This window comes from Macaca nemestrina, chromosome 13 (assembly GCF_043159975.1).
Source record: "Macaca nemestrina isolate mMacNem1 chromosome 13, mMacNem.hap1, whole genome shotgun sequence".
Taxonomy (NCBI): domain Eukaryota; kingdom Metazoa; phylum Chordata; class Mammalia; order Primates; family Cercopithecidae; genus Macaca; species Macaca nemestrina.
In genome coordinates, this window is record NC_092137.1 from 28,810,629 (window position 1) to 28,826,389 (window position 15,761).

At 41.4% G+C, this 15,761-nt stretch overlaps 1 protein-coding gene across 4 annotated transcripts in view; it reads left to right on the forward strand.

Moving 5' to 3' along the window:
• Positions 1-9,316: 9,316 nt before the first annotated feature.
• LOC105479726 (speedy/RINGO cell cycle regulator family member A) overlaps positions 9,317-15,761 on the forward strand; it is a 38,660-nt gene continuing 32,215 nt past the window's right edge. The window contains exons 1-2 of one of the 4 annotated variants that reach the window (XM_011737889.2): positions 9,317-9,474; positions 14,530-14,782. In XM_011737889.2, coding sequence (XP_011736191.2) covers positions 14,548-14,782 — 235 coding nt within the window. In that variant the 5' untranslated portion in view covers positions 9,317-9,474; positions 14,530-14,547. Of the gene's footprint in view, positions 9,527-13,733; positions 13,877-14,529; positions 14,783-15,761 lie in introns of those variants that run through there. The other 3 variants (XM_011737887.2, XM_011737888.2, XM_071076448.1) reach the window with 3 other exon arrangements.

The window sequence follows — 15,761 nt, forward strand, 5'->3', positions numbered from 1 at the left end:
AAATATTTGCTTGGCAACACTACTTGAAATAAATAAAACTTTGTTTCTTAGGAGAAAATTATTCTGTAATTCCAGTGTCACTAATTTATATTGGTCTTTCCTCTGATTTTTTTCAGGTTAGTGATTTTTTTGTATACAATTTAATCCAAATGTTATGACATTCAGAAATCATTGAAACACGGTAGATATCTGTTATAATGTGGTGTATCACATGAATTATAAAGCAAAGTTATGGTTGATTTCTATTCTTGAAAGAATCAACTACAGTGAATCCTTTGCATTTGAAGCCTTAACATGCGCTGCTTTAATTTTGTCCAGGGACAAATTTTAATAATCAGCAAGACTAGTTTGTGCAAAGCATTGAGTCATCAGGTATTTAGAGCCTAGCCAACTACCCAGTATCCATGCTGCCATGTCCCTTCATTGTAAAAAGTACCTAAACATTCATGAAATTATTATTATTATTTTTTGCTGAAAAATGCTGGCAAGAAGAATTTTAAAGCTTAAAATAGGTGGTAAATTTGAAATATGAGTGTGTTCAGGAGAAACATACGCTTTTCAAAAAAATTTGTATTCAAGGCAAAGCAAGGAACATCTTGAGATATGTCTCCTAAGAATATAAAGATGTATTATTTTAAGCCAAGGAACTGAAATATGTCTCAGTTTATAAATTCAGGTATAGTCTTTTTGTCTCCATGGCAACCATAACTTTTGAACCAAAAAAAATTTTTTTTACATCTTTATGCTGAAAATGTGTTTAGGAATATGGTCAGGCTGAATTTGCTGTTGCTCCCTAACCAAATCCACCTCCTGTTTTCCCTGTGAGTCAATGGCTAAATCAAAGATGCCCCTGAGAAGAGACTTAATCCAAGCCTGATTGTACTAGTGGCATCACTTAGAAATAGGCTGTCCCTCTTCCTAGTAGATCTCAATGTTTTATAATTTCTTAAAACAGCTGAAAATTGGGACAACATACTTTACGCAATGAACAGTAGTTAAATAGGAAATAAATTAGTTCCATATAAGTATAGGCCTAGAGTTTTAATTACCTTTATAATGTTTCTTCAACAAAAGTGAAACTTAGATACAATTGTGATTGGATACTTAGATACTAAGTGAAACTTAGTGTAACAATTTTGATCTGTTAAATTGGATTTTACATGTACATTTGAATGCCAGAATTTCTAAATAAATCCCCTGGTTAGGAAATTTTAAAAGTCAAAGCTTGTTTTCTTCAACCAGTACCTTCTACATTGGTTGACTTAGACCATAAGCTTTTTAAGTTTCTCATTGTAATTTACCTTCTCATGCAGATTGCTGATGTTTTATTAAACCTTATTTTTACAAAAATGACCATAAATCTTTGCTTCTTTCCTCTTAGGGATCTTTGCTAGCTTATGTGGTTGTGAAATCTTACTTATAACACCACATTGTGTGGGGTATACAGGGTGGAAGATAGCAAGTGAACAGGGGGTGTGGGTGGGGAAGGGGTGTGTGTGTGTGTGTGTGTCTGTGTGTGTGTAAAAGAGAGAACAAACTAACTGCCTGAGGCTAATAGGTTCAGCATTCCTTTCAGATATTACATGCAAAAAGGTGGGAACCCAAGGTCTGTTCCTGGAGGCTTTTCAATCAAGCCTGGCATAGGATCGGCAAGTTAAAGTATGTATTAATTTTTACAGCTGCCTAATCAGAATGATTCAGCAGATTTACAGGACAAATTTTTCCTCCAAAAGCAGTGACATCACAGCTAAATATCTAGAACTTTCATAGATTATTGTACAAATTTATTAAAAGGCACACTAATTTATGGTCTATCATGTAAACACTGATTCTCGACAAAGCCACAAAGGCAAGTAATACAGTGCAACAGAAAAAAGCAGTCCAGAGGAGTGTTTGTTTGTTTCTTTCTTTCTTTCTCTTTCTTTCTCTTTCTTTCTTTCTTTCTTTCTTTCTTTCTTTCTTTCTTTCTTTCTTTCTTTCTTTCTTTCTTTCTTTCTTTTCTTTCTTTCTCTTTCTTTCTTTCTTTCTTTCTTTCTTTCTCTTTCTTTCTTTCTTTCTTTCTTTCTTTCTTTCTTTCTTTCTTTCTTTCTTTCTTTCTTTCTTTCCTTTTCTTTTCTTTTCTTTTCTTTCTTTCCTTTCTTTCCTTTCTTTCTTCTTTTTTTTTTTGAGACAGAGTCTTGCTCTTGTCACCCAGGCTGGAGTGCAGTGGCACGATCTTGGCTCACTGCAACCTCCACCTCCTGGGTTCAAGTGATTTTCCTGCCTCAGCCTCCCGAGTAGCTGGGATTACAGGCATCCACTACCACGTCCAGCTAAATTTTGTATTTTTAGTAGAGACGGGGTTTCACCATGTTGGTCAGGCTGGTCTCCAACTCCTGACCTCATGATCTACCTGCCTTGGCCTCCCAAAGTGCTGGGATTACAGCCATGAGCCACCTCACCTGGCCAGGAGTGTTTTATTAATGTAACAAGTTTAATCTGAAGTAAGTCTTATATCTCCTAGTATGTTTTTTGGAAAAAAAAGAAAAAGCCAAGGGAACAAAACCAGAGTGTTGAAATGCTACCTCAAATATATATATATATATAACTCAAACTGACAATTGGCATAGTTTCTGACAGTGCTGCTGCTTGCCAGCAGATTATTGACAGACTGACATTTGTTCCATTCTTGAATAAATATAAACTTTGTCTCTCTAGCTCTTAGTTTAATAAAAATCCCTGAGAAGGAGGATGTGCAGGGTGGAGTTGCTGGAGAAAACTTATGTCTTGTAGAAACTCATAACTACTCAATTTACCAACTTAAAAATTAGCTACACATTAGGAAATGTAGCTTGTCACATTTAATAAGGAACTGAGATTATCAGGAAGTCTTGTGTGAGGCTCAGGATCCAACATATAACTGGGCCCAGCATATATTACTGTTACCTGACTTCAATAAGAAATTTTAGAAACACAAGTCTGCCTCCCAGTGTAATTGCCTCCGATTTTGTAGCACATCTCTTAACTGGAGCTTGATAATTCCCCTGAAATTAATTCTATTGGTCATATTAAAGAACTAGGTTAAAAAGTCTTTATTGCTGTACTGTAAAGCCTGTTTTGCGTGGAAGACCCTGATCTGCTTTTAGCGAATTCCCCAAACTCTGGGTATGCTCACTGACAACACAAGTTGTAATCCTTTTTTGAGACAGGGTCTCACTCTGTCACCCAGGCTGGAGTGCAGTAGCCCAATCACAGCTCACTGAAGCCTCAGCCTCCCAGGCTCAAGTGATCCTGCCCCCTTGGCCTTCCAAAGTGCTGGGAGAATTACAGGCATGAGCCACCATGCCCAGCCCATTTTAATTTTAACATACCAATTATTTGTTATACAGATCCATTAGGATGTTGAATGCTCCTTTAAAACTTTGTTGTATTTGTCGGCTGGGCGCGGTGGCTCACGCCTGGAATCCCAGCGCTTTGGGAGGCCAAGGTGGGCCGATCACAAGGTTAAGAGATCGAGACCATCCTGGCCAACATGGTGAAACCCCGTCTCTACTAAAAAAAAATACAAAAATTAACTGGATATGGTGGCGCACACCTGTAGTCCCAGCTACTTGGTAGGCTGAGGCAGGAGAATCACTTGAACCTGGAGATTGCAGTGATCCAAGATGGCACCATTGCACTCCAGCCTGGGCAACAAGAGGGAAACTCCATCTCAAAAAAAAAAAAGGCAAAACTTTGTTATATTTGTCTTTAAAAGCCGTAAGGCCTAGATCAGTCTTGTATGTGACTAGAATGTAGCTCCTATGGGCAGTTTGTTGTTGTTGTTTTTTGTTTGTTTGTTTGAGACAGGGTCTTGCTATAGTGCCCAGGCTGGAGCACAGTGGCACAATCTCAGCTCACTGCAACCTCCTGGGCTCAAGCCATCCTTCCACCTTAGCCTGCCTAATAGCTGGGACTATGGGCATGTGCCCCCACACCTGCTAATTTTTGTAGAGTGGGGTGTTTTACCATGTTGCCTAGGCTAGTCTCCAACTCCTGAGCTCAAGTGATCCTCCCACCTCAGCCTCCCAAAGTGTTGGGATTACAGGCATGAGCCATTGCACCCAGGCAGGTATTTGTTTCCTCTTTTGTTCAGTGATTCGTATCTCCTCATCGTAGAGTGGTGCCTGCCACATAGAAGGCCTGCAGATATTTGCTTAATGAATGGCAAGTGGGTGTCAAAAATCTCTACTCGTATTACTATTTTGACACCTTGACCTGAAGAAATTAACCACAAATAATAGAATTCCAGTTTTTCTTTATCCTCATGTCTCGTCTCTTACGACAAGAATGCTGCTTTTGTCTCTTATGACAAGAATGCTGAAGTCTCAAGGAGAAAATTGAGTCTGTTTGGCCAAAATAAGTGGTTTATCAAAACTCTGGCCCCTACTTTGTAAAATATTGGTAAATACAAGAACTCGGCCAGACACAGTGGCTCACGCCTGTAATTCTGACACTTTGGAAGGCCTTGGCTGGCAGATCACTAGAGATCAGGAGTTCGAGATCAGCTTGGCCAACATGGTGAAACTCTGTCTCTACTAAAAATACAAAAATTATCCAGGCGTGGTGGCACACACCTGTAATCCCAGCTACTCGGGAGGCTGAGGCAGGAGAATTGCTTGAACCTGGGAGGTGGAGGTTGCAGTGAGCCAAGATCACGCCACTGCACTCCAGCGTGGGTGACAGAGCGAGACTGTATCTCAGAAAAAAAAAAAAAAAAAAAAAAAAGCCCTAAGTATTCAGATACTTGAAGGAGCATTTTGCAGCTAGCACCTGACAGGCATAGTGGAGAAGTTGCCTGTTACTGAGAACAAACATTGCAAGATCCTTATGATTACTTTCTTGCCTCCCCTTTTCTGTAGTCTCCTGTTTTATTGATCTTAATGTCACCTTTGTAGTGAGCCACCTCACATATTTTAGGAAAGTTGTATAATTTGTGTAATATTTTGTCTTTCAGAATTCATCCAGTAAGTATGAGCACTTAAAACTAGGAATCAAAGTTGGAGAGGCTGTTGCCTCATCTAGCACAAGTGTTATGTCGTACGCAGTATGGAGAAAGATCAACTATCTTTTCTGTAAGGAACAAAAAAGTCTGATACAGTGGAGAAAACTATTCTAGACAGAAATTGAATACAGTTTTCTTGTTAGAATGATTGTTCTTTTTTGTTATTGTTGCTTTTGTTTTGTTTGTTTTTTGAGAAAGGGTCTCGCTCTGTCACCCAGGCTGGAGTGCAGTGGCGCCATCTCTGCTCACTGCAGCCTCCGCCTCCTGGGTCCAAGCAATTCTCCCACCTCAGTCTCCCGAGTAGCTGGGATAACAAGCGCGCCAGCGCGCCCGGCTAATTTTTGCATTTTTAGTAGAGATGGGGTTTCACTTGACGTCAGGTGATCCACCCACTTCGGCCTCCCAAAGTGTGCTGAGATTACAGGCGTGAGCCACCGTGCCCTGCCAATTGTTCTATTTTTAGTACTTCTCAGAGTTTTTAATTTCTTTAACTTAGAAGAACAGTCACCCAGGCTGAATACGTGGTCTCAGTGCAGAATTACATGAAAGAAATTTGGCCCAATTTATCTCAAAGGCCCTTACAACTCCATCAAGTAAGAGAGGGAAGGGATATTGCATGAACATAGCAACTATCCCTGCATTCAAGTGGTTTAGGAGGTTGGGTAGAACCATTTACTAGAAAAGGGTGCTGAAGAGAAAATCTGGAGTTGTCTTCTCTGTTACACTTTAAAAGATCATCTAGTCACAGAAAGCCTGAAAATAAGTTGGCAAGATGTAAACTAATGGGAACTCTTAAAATTGGTAACACTGCTTGGAAAATGAATTTAGCATTTATAACCTTTTAATTTTTTATATTTTTTATTTTTTTATTTTTGAGACAGAGTCTCGCTCTGTCGCCCAGGCTGGAGTGCAGTGGCCGGATCTCAGCTCACTGCAAGCTCCGCCTCCCGGGTCTACGCCATTCTCCTGCCTCAGCCTCCCGAGTAGTTGGGATTACAGGCGCCCGCCACCTCGCCCGGCTAGTTTTTTGTATTTTTTAGTAGAGATGGGGTTTCACCGTGTTAGCCAGGATGGTCTCGATCTCCTGACCTTGTGATCCGCCCATCTCGGCCTCCCAAAGTGCTGGGATTACAGGCTTGAGCCACCGCGCCCGGCCTCTATAACCTTTTAAAGCTGAACATGTGCATGCCCTACAACCCATCAACTTCACTTTAAAGCATTTATAGAAAAAGTGCACCATGGTGCATAAACAAGGAAAGTAGTCAAAATATTTGATTTTAAGTCAGAGACATTCACCAGTCAGACCAGCAGTTAATCAGAACTTAAACAATACGGCCTTACAGAGGCATTGCTCATGGCATTCACAGTAGCAAAAGGATCCAAATGCCCCCCAAAAAATGACCCAAATGCCCATTGACAGGAGCATTGGAATATTACGGTGTATTTCTAGAACAGAAGGCAACAATGAAAATGATTCACAGTATTATAGATTAGCATGGCTAAACCTATGAGGAATACTGAGGTTGAAGAGTTCACAAATAAAACTTGTGTTTTAGGATGCGCAAAGAAAAGAGAATGGGAAACAGTCGCCTCCTGGGAATCCTAATGGGAGAAGGAGGAGCATACAGAATCTCAACAGTATTGTTGATGTCCTGTCTCTTGCATGTTAGGTTCATGTGTTTTGGTAGGTGGTGGTTTTACAAGTTTTTATTATGTCTCAGCCTCCACATAGGCTACATGTATTGTTTTGTACATTTTTTAAGTATGTATATGATCCGATTTATATATAATTGTATCTGTATACACAAACATTTTTATTTTAAAAAGCTGGTTAATAAGATTACATGAATGAGAATTTCAGGAAATGCTACAGGAATTCAAGAGCGGCACACGCCTGCACTTACTAAGCACTCAAATGATGATGAGCTGTTTAATTTAAGCTGGGTCTCAAAGGATGGATACCAGACAGAAATTTTAAATGAAAGTGAAGAGAGCACACCACAGTATATGCAAGGTCAAAGAAGTGGGAAAGTTCAAAACATTCAGAGAAACACAAGTATGAGTGTTTCATTTTTATTGGATAATAGTGAGGAGATACATTTAGGAAAGGAGAGTTAGGAAAGTAGAACGGGGACAGCCTGGAGGCACTGCAGGACACAGTGCAGGAGATGATCAAGTTATGGACAATCAATGCTTTTTTAGTGGGGAAAAGCCATGCTTAGAGACAAAGGAATAAATAGTTCAGTTAAATGTTTGAGTTCTCCTCATCCAATCCCAGGTCAAATGAGAAGAGGCAAGAAGGAAGCTAGCTAACAACACCTACTGTGGACCAGTGCACTGCTAGTTTGCTCACTATCAAATTTGTCCCAGACGCTTTTACAGAGTAGGTGGTATCACCCTACTTTTACATTTAATGAGAGGTGCTGGGGTTAAATGATTTGACCATGTTCACACAGCTAGTAAAATGGTAGTACCTGAATTCAAACCAAGTGTATATGATTCTAAAGTATATTCACTTTTCTCCACACACCAACATAGTTTAAAAAACAAAAACTCAGGAATGAGAACACTGAAGAAGGTTTAGTTGGTAGTCACCCTTTACTTGATGTCAAAACTTAATAAGCTGCTTCCCTGATAGCTCAATGAACATTTATGTGTATTTGCTGGCTTTTATATGCAAATTTTACATGTTTCCTTTGTGAAGATTTTAGGAGCCTAAAGAACCTTCTCATAACTGTACTTTGTGCATTATACAGCCACATGCATTTCCCTCATGGCACAACTCACTGTGCCTTGTATTTTAGTCGTGTCCATATCTGTCTAGCTTGGAAGCTTTAGAAAGATAAGGCCGTGTTGTCTTCATCATTGTGGTACTCACCATGCCTCTGTGTTTCTCATGGAGTGGACATTCATTGTTCAGTAGATATTTTATACTCGAGGCTGGAAATTAATCATCACAGCACCCGTACCTTGCAAAAACAAGGGTAGGAACAGGGAGAAGTCAGGAAGGATCCTTAGGGAAAAGCCAGAATGAAGCTGGAAGCACCCATTTTCCTCAAGATTTTCACAACCAGTTGATGCTTCTTGGCCCATTCTCCCATTTATAGGCCAGGGAGAAATAGTCAAAGGCATATGTAAGGAAAAGTAAGTTCCCAGTTGGCCCCCTCCTCGTACTTGTAGGTGAATTTGCCATTATTGTGCTGTGTGTGGAAGCACAAGAAGGAAGGAATTAACTCGTTCTTCAGAACTGCTGATTGAGGAGCTATTTGCTGGAAGTACCACAAGTAGGCAGAGCCAGGTTGCCTTTTAAGAGTAATCATTGTATTAGCCAAAAAATCTGGAAGCAATCCAAATATTGAAATGACTTAAATGGTCCATCCACTCTGGAATATTATGCAGTCATTGAAAATGTTTAGAAAGACTAGCAACATGAAAAAAGCCGTGGTATGGAGACAAAAATAAAAAGGTTACACTGGGTGTGGTGACTTAGGACTGTAATCCCAGTGGGAGGATCGCCTGAGTCCAGGAGTTCAAGGCCAGCCCGGGCCACATAGAAGGACTCCGCTCTACAAGGAATGTTTAAAAATTAGGCGGGCGTGGCGGCACCTGTGGTCCCAGCTACTCAGGAGGCTGAGGCGGGAGAATCGCTTGAACCCGGGAGGCAGATGTTGCAGTGAGCCGAGATCGTGCCACTGCTCCAGCCTGGGCGACAGAGCGAGACTCCGTCTCAAAAGAAAAAAAAAGCCGGTTTTACCTTAGAGACATAAGGATACGGGGATCAAACAGCTGTGAAGACTTTTTATTTGTTCATTCGACATGCATGTATTAAGCACCCAGTTGGCCAAAAGCTAGGACAAAGCCAAAAAGATTACTGCTGCAGATTCACAGTTACAATACAATGGCCCCTTCTCCCCAGAAGCCACCGCATTCACACGTTGTGCTTTTCTCAGTTCAAGCGGCCTCTTCCTTTTGAGTAACCCGGGTAACCGCGCTGTGCCCGCGTGTGCCGGGTGGGGAGGAGAGCCCGCAGCCCCAGCCCCGCGGGGCCTGGTTGTCTAGTCGAAGGGAAGTAAACGGCCCCAACGCAAGCCTGCCTGCGAGACGTGCCCAACGGGGGTAGGTCGAATGAGGAGGGTTGTGTGAGTTGCGCGGGCGAGCGGGATAACGGAGGAGGGAGGCCCGCGGCCGAGGCTCGGGGCGGGCGGGGGGCGGGTAGGGGCGGGGTTCGCCGGCGCGCACTCCCAGGCAGGCCCCGCCCCCTCGACCAGCTCTGCGCGTTGATTGGCCCCTGCCGGCCTCGCGCTCCCTCGCTCGGGGTTGGCGGGAGACCTTCGAGCGGGTACCGCTGCTGGCGAGCTACCGGCGAGTAACCGTCTGAGGCCCGGAGCGCTGCGGCCGAGGCTTGACCGCCGCTGCCCTGCCCTCTCCCGCGCAGCCCCGGGCTTCCGCAGGTACCTGTGCTCGCCCCCGGGAAGGGCCTCGCAGGCGAATCTCCAGTTTCTAGTATGTCTGGTCCCTGGGTTCTCTCGCCGGCGACCCCACCGCCCGCCTTAGATGAGAAGGCGGTGCTCCAGCCTGGTCCTCACGCCGCCTCCCGTGGGCGCCCTCAGCTGCCTTCGCGGCGACGACACACGCGCTCCCCACAGCGGGTCCTGGGCTGCGGGGCCTGTAGAGGGAAGCAGTGGCCGCGCAGGTTGGGGCGTTGGCCGCCCTCCGCCCGGCGGCGTAGCGGGTGGAGGTTCCAGGGGGAGGACGGGCAGGGCCGAGACCGGAGGCTGCTCCTGAAGCTCGGCCGCCTGCTCAGAGGGAGGGCCCTGGGCAGGAGCTCCCGTCTCCACGTGTGCCCGCCGCCTTTATTGTGGGAGGAATGGAGATTTGGGGGTCTTTTTAATAAATCCTGCCTCTTTATGTCCCATTAAACACCTCTTTTTGCCCCCAAGATCGTCTGCCCCAGAATCTTGAGATCTGAGGTGCTGTGCCTCAGTACCAGGCCCTTAGCCCATGTCTCAGAATTCACGAAGATTCTCTTACATGACATCCAGTAGGACTGGAGGCCCCCTAGTCTCAACCTTTTAAAAAGCCTTATGCCGAGTTGGGCGGATCCTTGAGGCCAGGATTCGAGAGCAGCCCGCAGCGAAAACCCCGTCTCTACAAAAAAAAAAAAAAAAAAAAATTAGCCGGGCGAGGTGACGGCACCTGTAGTCCCAGCTACTTGGCAGGCTGAGGCGGGAGAATCGCATGAACCCGGGAGGCAGAGGTTGCAGTGAGCTGAGATAAAACCCGTTTCTACAAAAAATAATTTTTTAAACAATTAGCCAGGCATGGTGGCGGGCGCCTGTAATCCCAGCTACTCGGGAGGCTGAGGTGAGAGAATCGCTTGAACCCGGGAGGCAGAGGTGGCAGTGAGCCGAGATCGCCTTATAGGTGGGGTTAGCTGGTTTTGTTTTCTTGGCAAGGTGACGGTAAGTAATACTGGAGTGCTATGTGTCAAGTGTTTTATACATGATTGTATTTAATATTTAAAACAGTGATTTACTGGTTAAAGAATATGGGACTTTGATGTCAGTTCTGCATTCAAATTCTAGCTTTATCACTTACTAATTATAAGCCTTTGGGAAATTTAACTTCTCTAAGCCTCAAATTTCTTATCTAGAAAATAAGGATAAAATAATACCTACCACATAGAGATGTTTTGAGAGTTAAATGAGATAATGCATATAACACATTCATCAGTGTCTGGCACATATTCTGTGTGTGTGACTGCACTCATAAGGAAGTTAAGGCTTACTTGCCTGTCCCAACTGAGTTGCCAATGGATATTGCTATTAGGTTTTCCATATAGGCAAATGAATACCCAAACAACTTCTGCTTGTTTCATTTTATGGCTGTGAACCACCACCCTTTATATTACCCCCCCCCGCCCGGAGAAGTGGTTATTTCAGATGCCTCTCGAATTTTTGTGATATACTTACCAAAAAAAAAAGAAAAACGAAGAAAAAAATCCCAGACATCCTATTCAAGTATGAATTCTGGTATGATTTTTTTAATGTCCATGGAGCCCATACAAAAATTAATTGAAGGAGGCCAAGTGTGGTGGCTCACGCCTGTAATCCCAGCGCTTTGAGAGGCCAAGGCGGGCCGATCACCTCAGGTCAAGAGTTGGAGACCAGCCTGGCCAACATGGTGAAACCCCGTCTCTACTAAATATACAGAAATTAGCGGGGCATGGTGGCGGGCGCCTGTAATCCCAACTACTTAGGAGGCTGAGGCTGGAGAATCGCTTGAACCCAGGAAGCAGAGGTGGCAGTGAGCCGAGATCGAGTTATTGCACTCCAGCCTGGGCGACAAGAGTGAAACTCTGTCTCAAAATAATAATAATCATAGTAAAATTAAAATCATTAAAAGATTTTACCTGATGAGCATAGTTTCTCCTACTTCTCCTTCTTTCCCCATCTCTTGCCCTTCCTAAAATGGCTCATGGTTCTTTTTTTTTTTTTTTTTTTTTTTTTTTTTTTTTTTTTTGAGACGGGAGTCTCGCTCTATCGCCCAGGCTGGAGTGCAGTGGCCGGATCTCAGCTCACTGCAAGCTCCGCCTCCCGGGTTTATGCCATTCTCCTGCCTCAGCCTCCCGAGTAGCTGGGACTACAGGCGCCCGCCACCTCGCCCAGCTAGTTTTTTTGTATTTTTTAGTAGAGACGGGGTTTCACCGTGTTAAGCCAGGATGGTCTCGATCTCCTGACCTCGTGATCCGCCCGTCTCGGCCTTCCAAAGTGCTGGGATTACAGGCGTGAGCCACCGCGCCCGGCCAGCTCATATTTTAATTTGGTTTTTGTTCTTTTCTTCTTGCTTGCTCTATCAGAACTCTCATTCTCTTAGTATATCTAAACGAAGAGCAAAATTAAAAGATACCCCTAGGTAGAAACTGACCAAGACTAGCATTGATAGCTTCTCTCCTTCAGCTTGTTCTATGCAACTTTCCTGCCAGTGTTTGCTTATTAATGTCAATGAAGCTCCTCTTGGGGAATTTCAGACATTTTCTTCTCATTCAGTTTTCTGAAACTGTATATGAAATATCCCAACACATACATAACATACATAAGGGAATAGTGTAAAGACACCTACTGCGGACATATTTTACCTTTTTGATTGATAGAAAATTTGGATTATATTTTATGACATATCCATGGTTGTTTTAATATAAAAGCACTATTTTAGGTTACGCTATTAGCATTGAGTAAAACTTATCTTCTGGAATATGTGCCACAGTTATTTTGTGTTCTGGTACATTCCACCCAAGTCTAGCCCCAACACTCAAATTTGAAGCAGAATTCTTAGCCACGGTACTATATCACTGATAAGTCCACACTAGAATTTGAGAAGCCTGACTACTGTTTAGTTTCTTCTATCTGGATTTAAGGCTGCTCTTACTTTTAAAAAAAATTTGCAGATGAAGCCTCCAGCTGTCTCCCAGATGAGGTGGGCAGGAAAGAGCAGAAAGTTCTTACTCAAGTCTCAAGACTCAATTTATCACCTATTCCTCTTTCTATGGAGTTTATAACCCGCACCCCAAGTACATAATTGCCTTCAATTTGGCAGGACTTTAGGATCTAGGAAGAAAGATGGGATGAGAGGAGCAATTTGATAAGTATAATTTCCTCTGCCTAGTTCTTCAAAATGTAGCCCTGTACTATCTAATGTGGTAGCCACTGGCCACTTGTGGCTATTAAACACTTGAAACTGAATAATTTAATTTTTACTTTAAAAACTGAAGGAGCATATTTTTCTCTTACAAATTGCTTCATTTTTTAAAATAGGACTGCATTTCACTTTTACTGTTGAAAAATTAGTATCAGAACTGGGATTTGTATGTAAGCATATTCATCTAAAGTAACAACAACAAAAAAAAGAATTGAGATATGCTTTAAGAGGAAAACATGCAGCAGATTTCAAAGACAGAATGTGAACTATCTCATTGGTTTTTATATTGATTACATGTTAAAATGGTATTTTGGACATATTGGGTTACATAAACTTTATTATTAAAAGTTATTTTATCTGTTTTGTAAGGTGGCTCTAAAAATACAAAATTACATATGCGGCTTACATTATATTTTGGACAGTGCTGCTCTAACCTTACTATATTTTCCAGTCCTTCCTTCAGCAGGGAAATTTCTGAGGAATCTATACCTCACTCCTTGAACACCAAGGGAGGCATGGCTGCCTGAGTCACTGTGAGGTTGCATTCAGAGGTTCTCAGTAGGGTCCTAGAGTAGTTTCCTGTGTTGCCTATTCATACCTCCATTTCCCATTACCCTAGAAATATTTGACCACAAAAATAATACTAAGTGTAGTAATTATGTGAACTATTCACCACCAAAGAAGGTGATGATTACATATATTATTAAATATTGATAGATTAACTTTGTCTCAGATTTTATTAGATTATAACAACATACATTCATATACACTTATAATCACTCACTCAAATAGCTTTGTCATACACTTACAACTTTAAAAATTAGAACAGGCCAGTCAGTCATGGTGGCTCAAGCCTGTAATTCCCGCACTTTGGGAGGCTGAGGCAAGAGGATGGCTTGAGCTCAGCAGTTTGAGACCAGCCTGGGCAACATAGTAAGACCGCATCTCTACAAAAATTTAAAAAATTTGCCAGGTGTGGTGTCATAAACCTGTGGTCCCAGCTACAATGGAGGCTAAGGTGGGAGGATCACTTGAGCCCAGGAGGTCGAGGCTGCAGTGAGCTGTAATCATGCCAGCATACTCCAGTCTGGGTGACCGAGCAAGACCCTGTCTCAAACACACACACATACACGAGAAAAAAAGGAAAACAGAAAAGTAAGTAAAATAAAAATTAGACCAATTTATGAAAGGCCTTCAAAGCTCATCTGCATTTTGCTAGAATTGCTTTCAGCTTTTCAATAAATACCAATAAATGCTTATTGAATAAGTGAATTTTATAATATATCAAGGAATTTACCAATAAAGAGATATGGGGTTTTGTGTGTGTGTAGGTGTGGGGGGGGGGTGCTTTGTAATATAATTGAATTGATATTGATAATAAGTTCTGGAAATAGTTTTCCTTGTTTATAAAAATTTTGAGGTGGCATATAACAACCATATAATAAAATTATGTCAATTCAAGCAGAATAGAAAAAATTAGCAGGAAAAAAGAAGACCACAAATAAATTATGAAGTCAGCATCATTTCTATAATTAACTTTCAAATTTGGTCGAGTTCTGTAGCCAAAGCAAAATGGCATACAGTATCTTATTATTTGGGAAGAGGATGTCTATTTGTTACCCAAAGGAAGCATAGCTTTTCCTAGCACTGAATTTCAAAAGCAATTTTTAATGGGAGTCACTGTCACAAATAACATTTTAATGACAAGTTCAGTAACATTTTATATGACTGCATATGGTAGTATCATCCAGTTGTTTTTATATGAAATGAATGTGTGTGATGAATAATTGTATGTTTTATTTTTACAGGAATATTGGGAAACCAAAATGAGGCACAATCAGATGTGTTGTGAGACACCACCTACTGTCACTGTTTATGTAAAATCAGGGTCAAATAGATCACATCAGCCTAAAAAGCCCATTACTATGAAGCGTCCTATTTTTAAAGATAATTGGCAAACATTTGAAAAAAATACACATAATAACAACAAATCTAAACGCCCCAAAGGACCTTGTCTGGTTATACAGCGTCAGGATATGACTGCTTTCTTTAAATTATTTGGTAGGTTTAAAATATTGTAATAGTGGTAATTATAAAGTACTAAAAACCTAGAATGTAAACATCTAATTGTTTTCATGCTAATCAAAGAGGATATCATTATTTTTGTATTAAATTTCCCATCTCCAACCAAATTTGTTTTTGTTTTACTTAGTCTTTTTTTTTTTTTTTTTTTCAATGTTGGGTTTTTGTTTGTTTTGTTTCCTTACGGATTAAAAATTCATACTCATCTAGCTTCTAGACTACTTAAATCCAAATGTCAAATGTAAATTCTGGGCAATTCAACTTCATAGCCCATGGCATGAGTTTTGTTTGACCTAAAGTTAAATACTACATAAAGAATCAGGTGAGCTAACTGACCCAGTTTGACTGGGCCTAAGGGGTTTCCCAGGACTTTCTCTGCTAAACCCAAGAAAAATAGGAAGCTTGGTCCCACTAGAGAAGTTTCAGGATAACAGTTTGGGAACATTGTTAAAAATTAACTATGTTTTATCATGTCCATATAATGAAACTGAGTTTAAATTTGTTTAGGTTATGAGACAGTGCTACTTTGCTGATACATTTCTTAACACTGGCAAAAAGAAACTTCTTTATAGTACTGTACTCCTTACTAGGAAAGAGAGGGAATCTTTTTTTTTGTTTGTTTGTTTTTTTTTGTTTTTTTTTGTTTGAGGTAGGGTAATAAGGTAAACAGATTAGAAAAAAGGGTAGAATAGATGAGTTCTGAAAAATATCTGGAGTAATGAATCAAGTCAAGTAGAGGCTACAGTCCGGTAGATCTAGGTAACAAGCTTCCTTGTTTCTAGAGGAAGGTCAGGTGCATTAAAGCAAGCTAGTTACGATTTAAAGAAAAGCAAAATGAAAAGATGAAAAAGGAAAAAAATGTAAGGAATATAAGTAGAAAAAGATATAAAGATGCTTCCCCATCAGGATTTAGAATGTTAATAAAAGTGCCCTTTCTTTTCATTAAGAGCAGAACAAA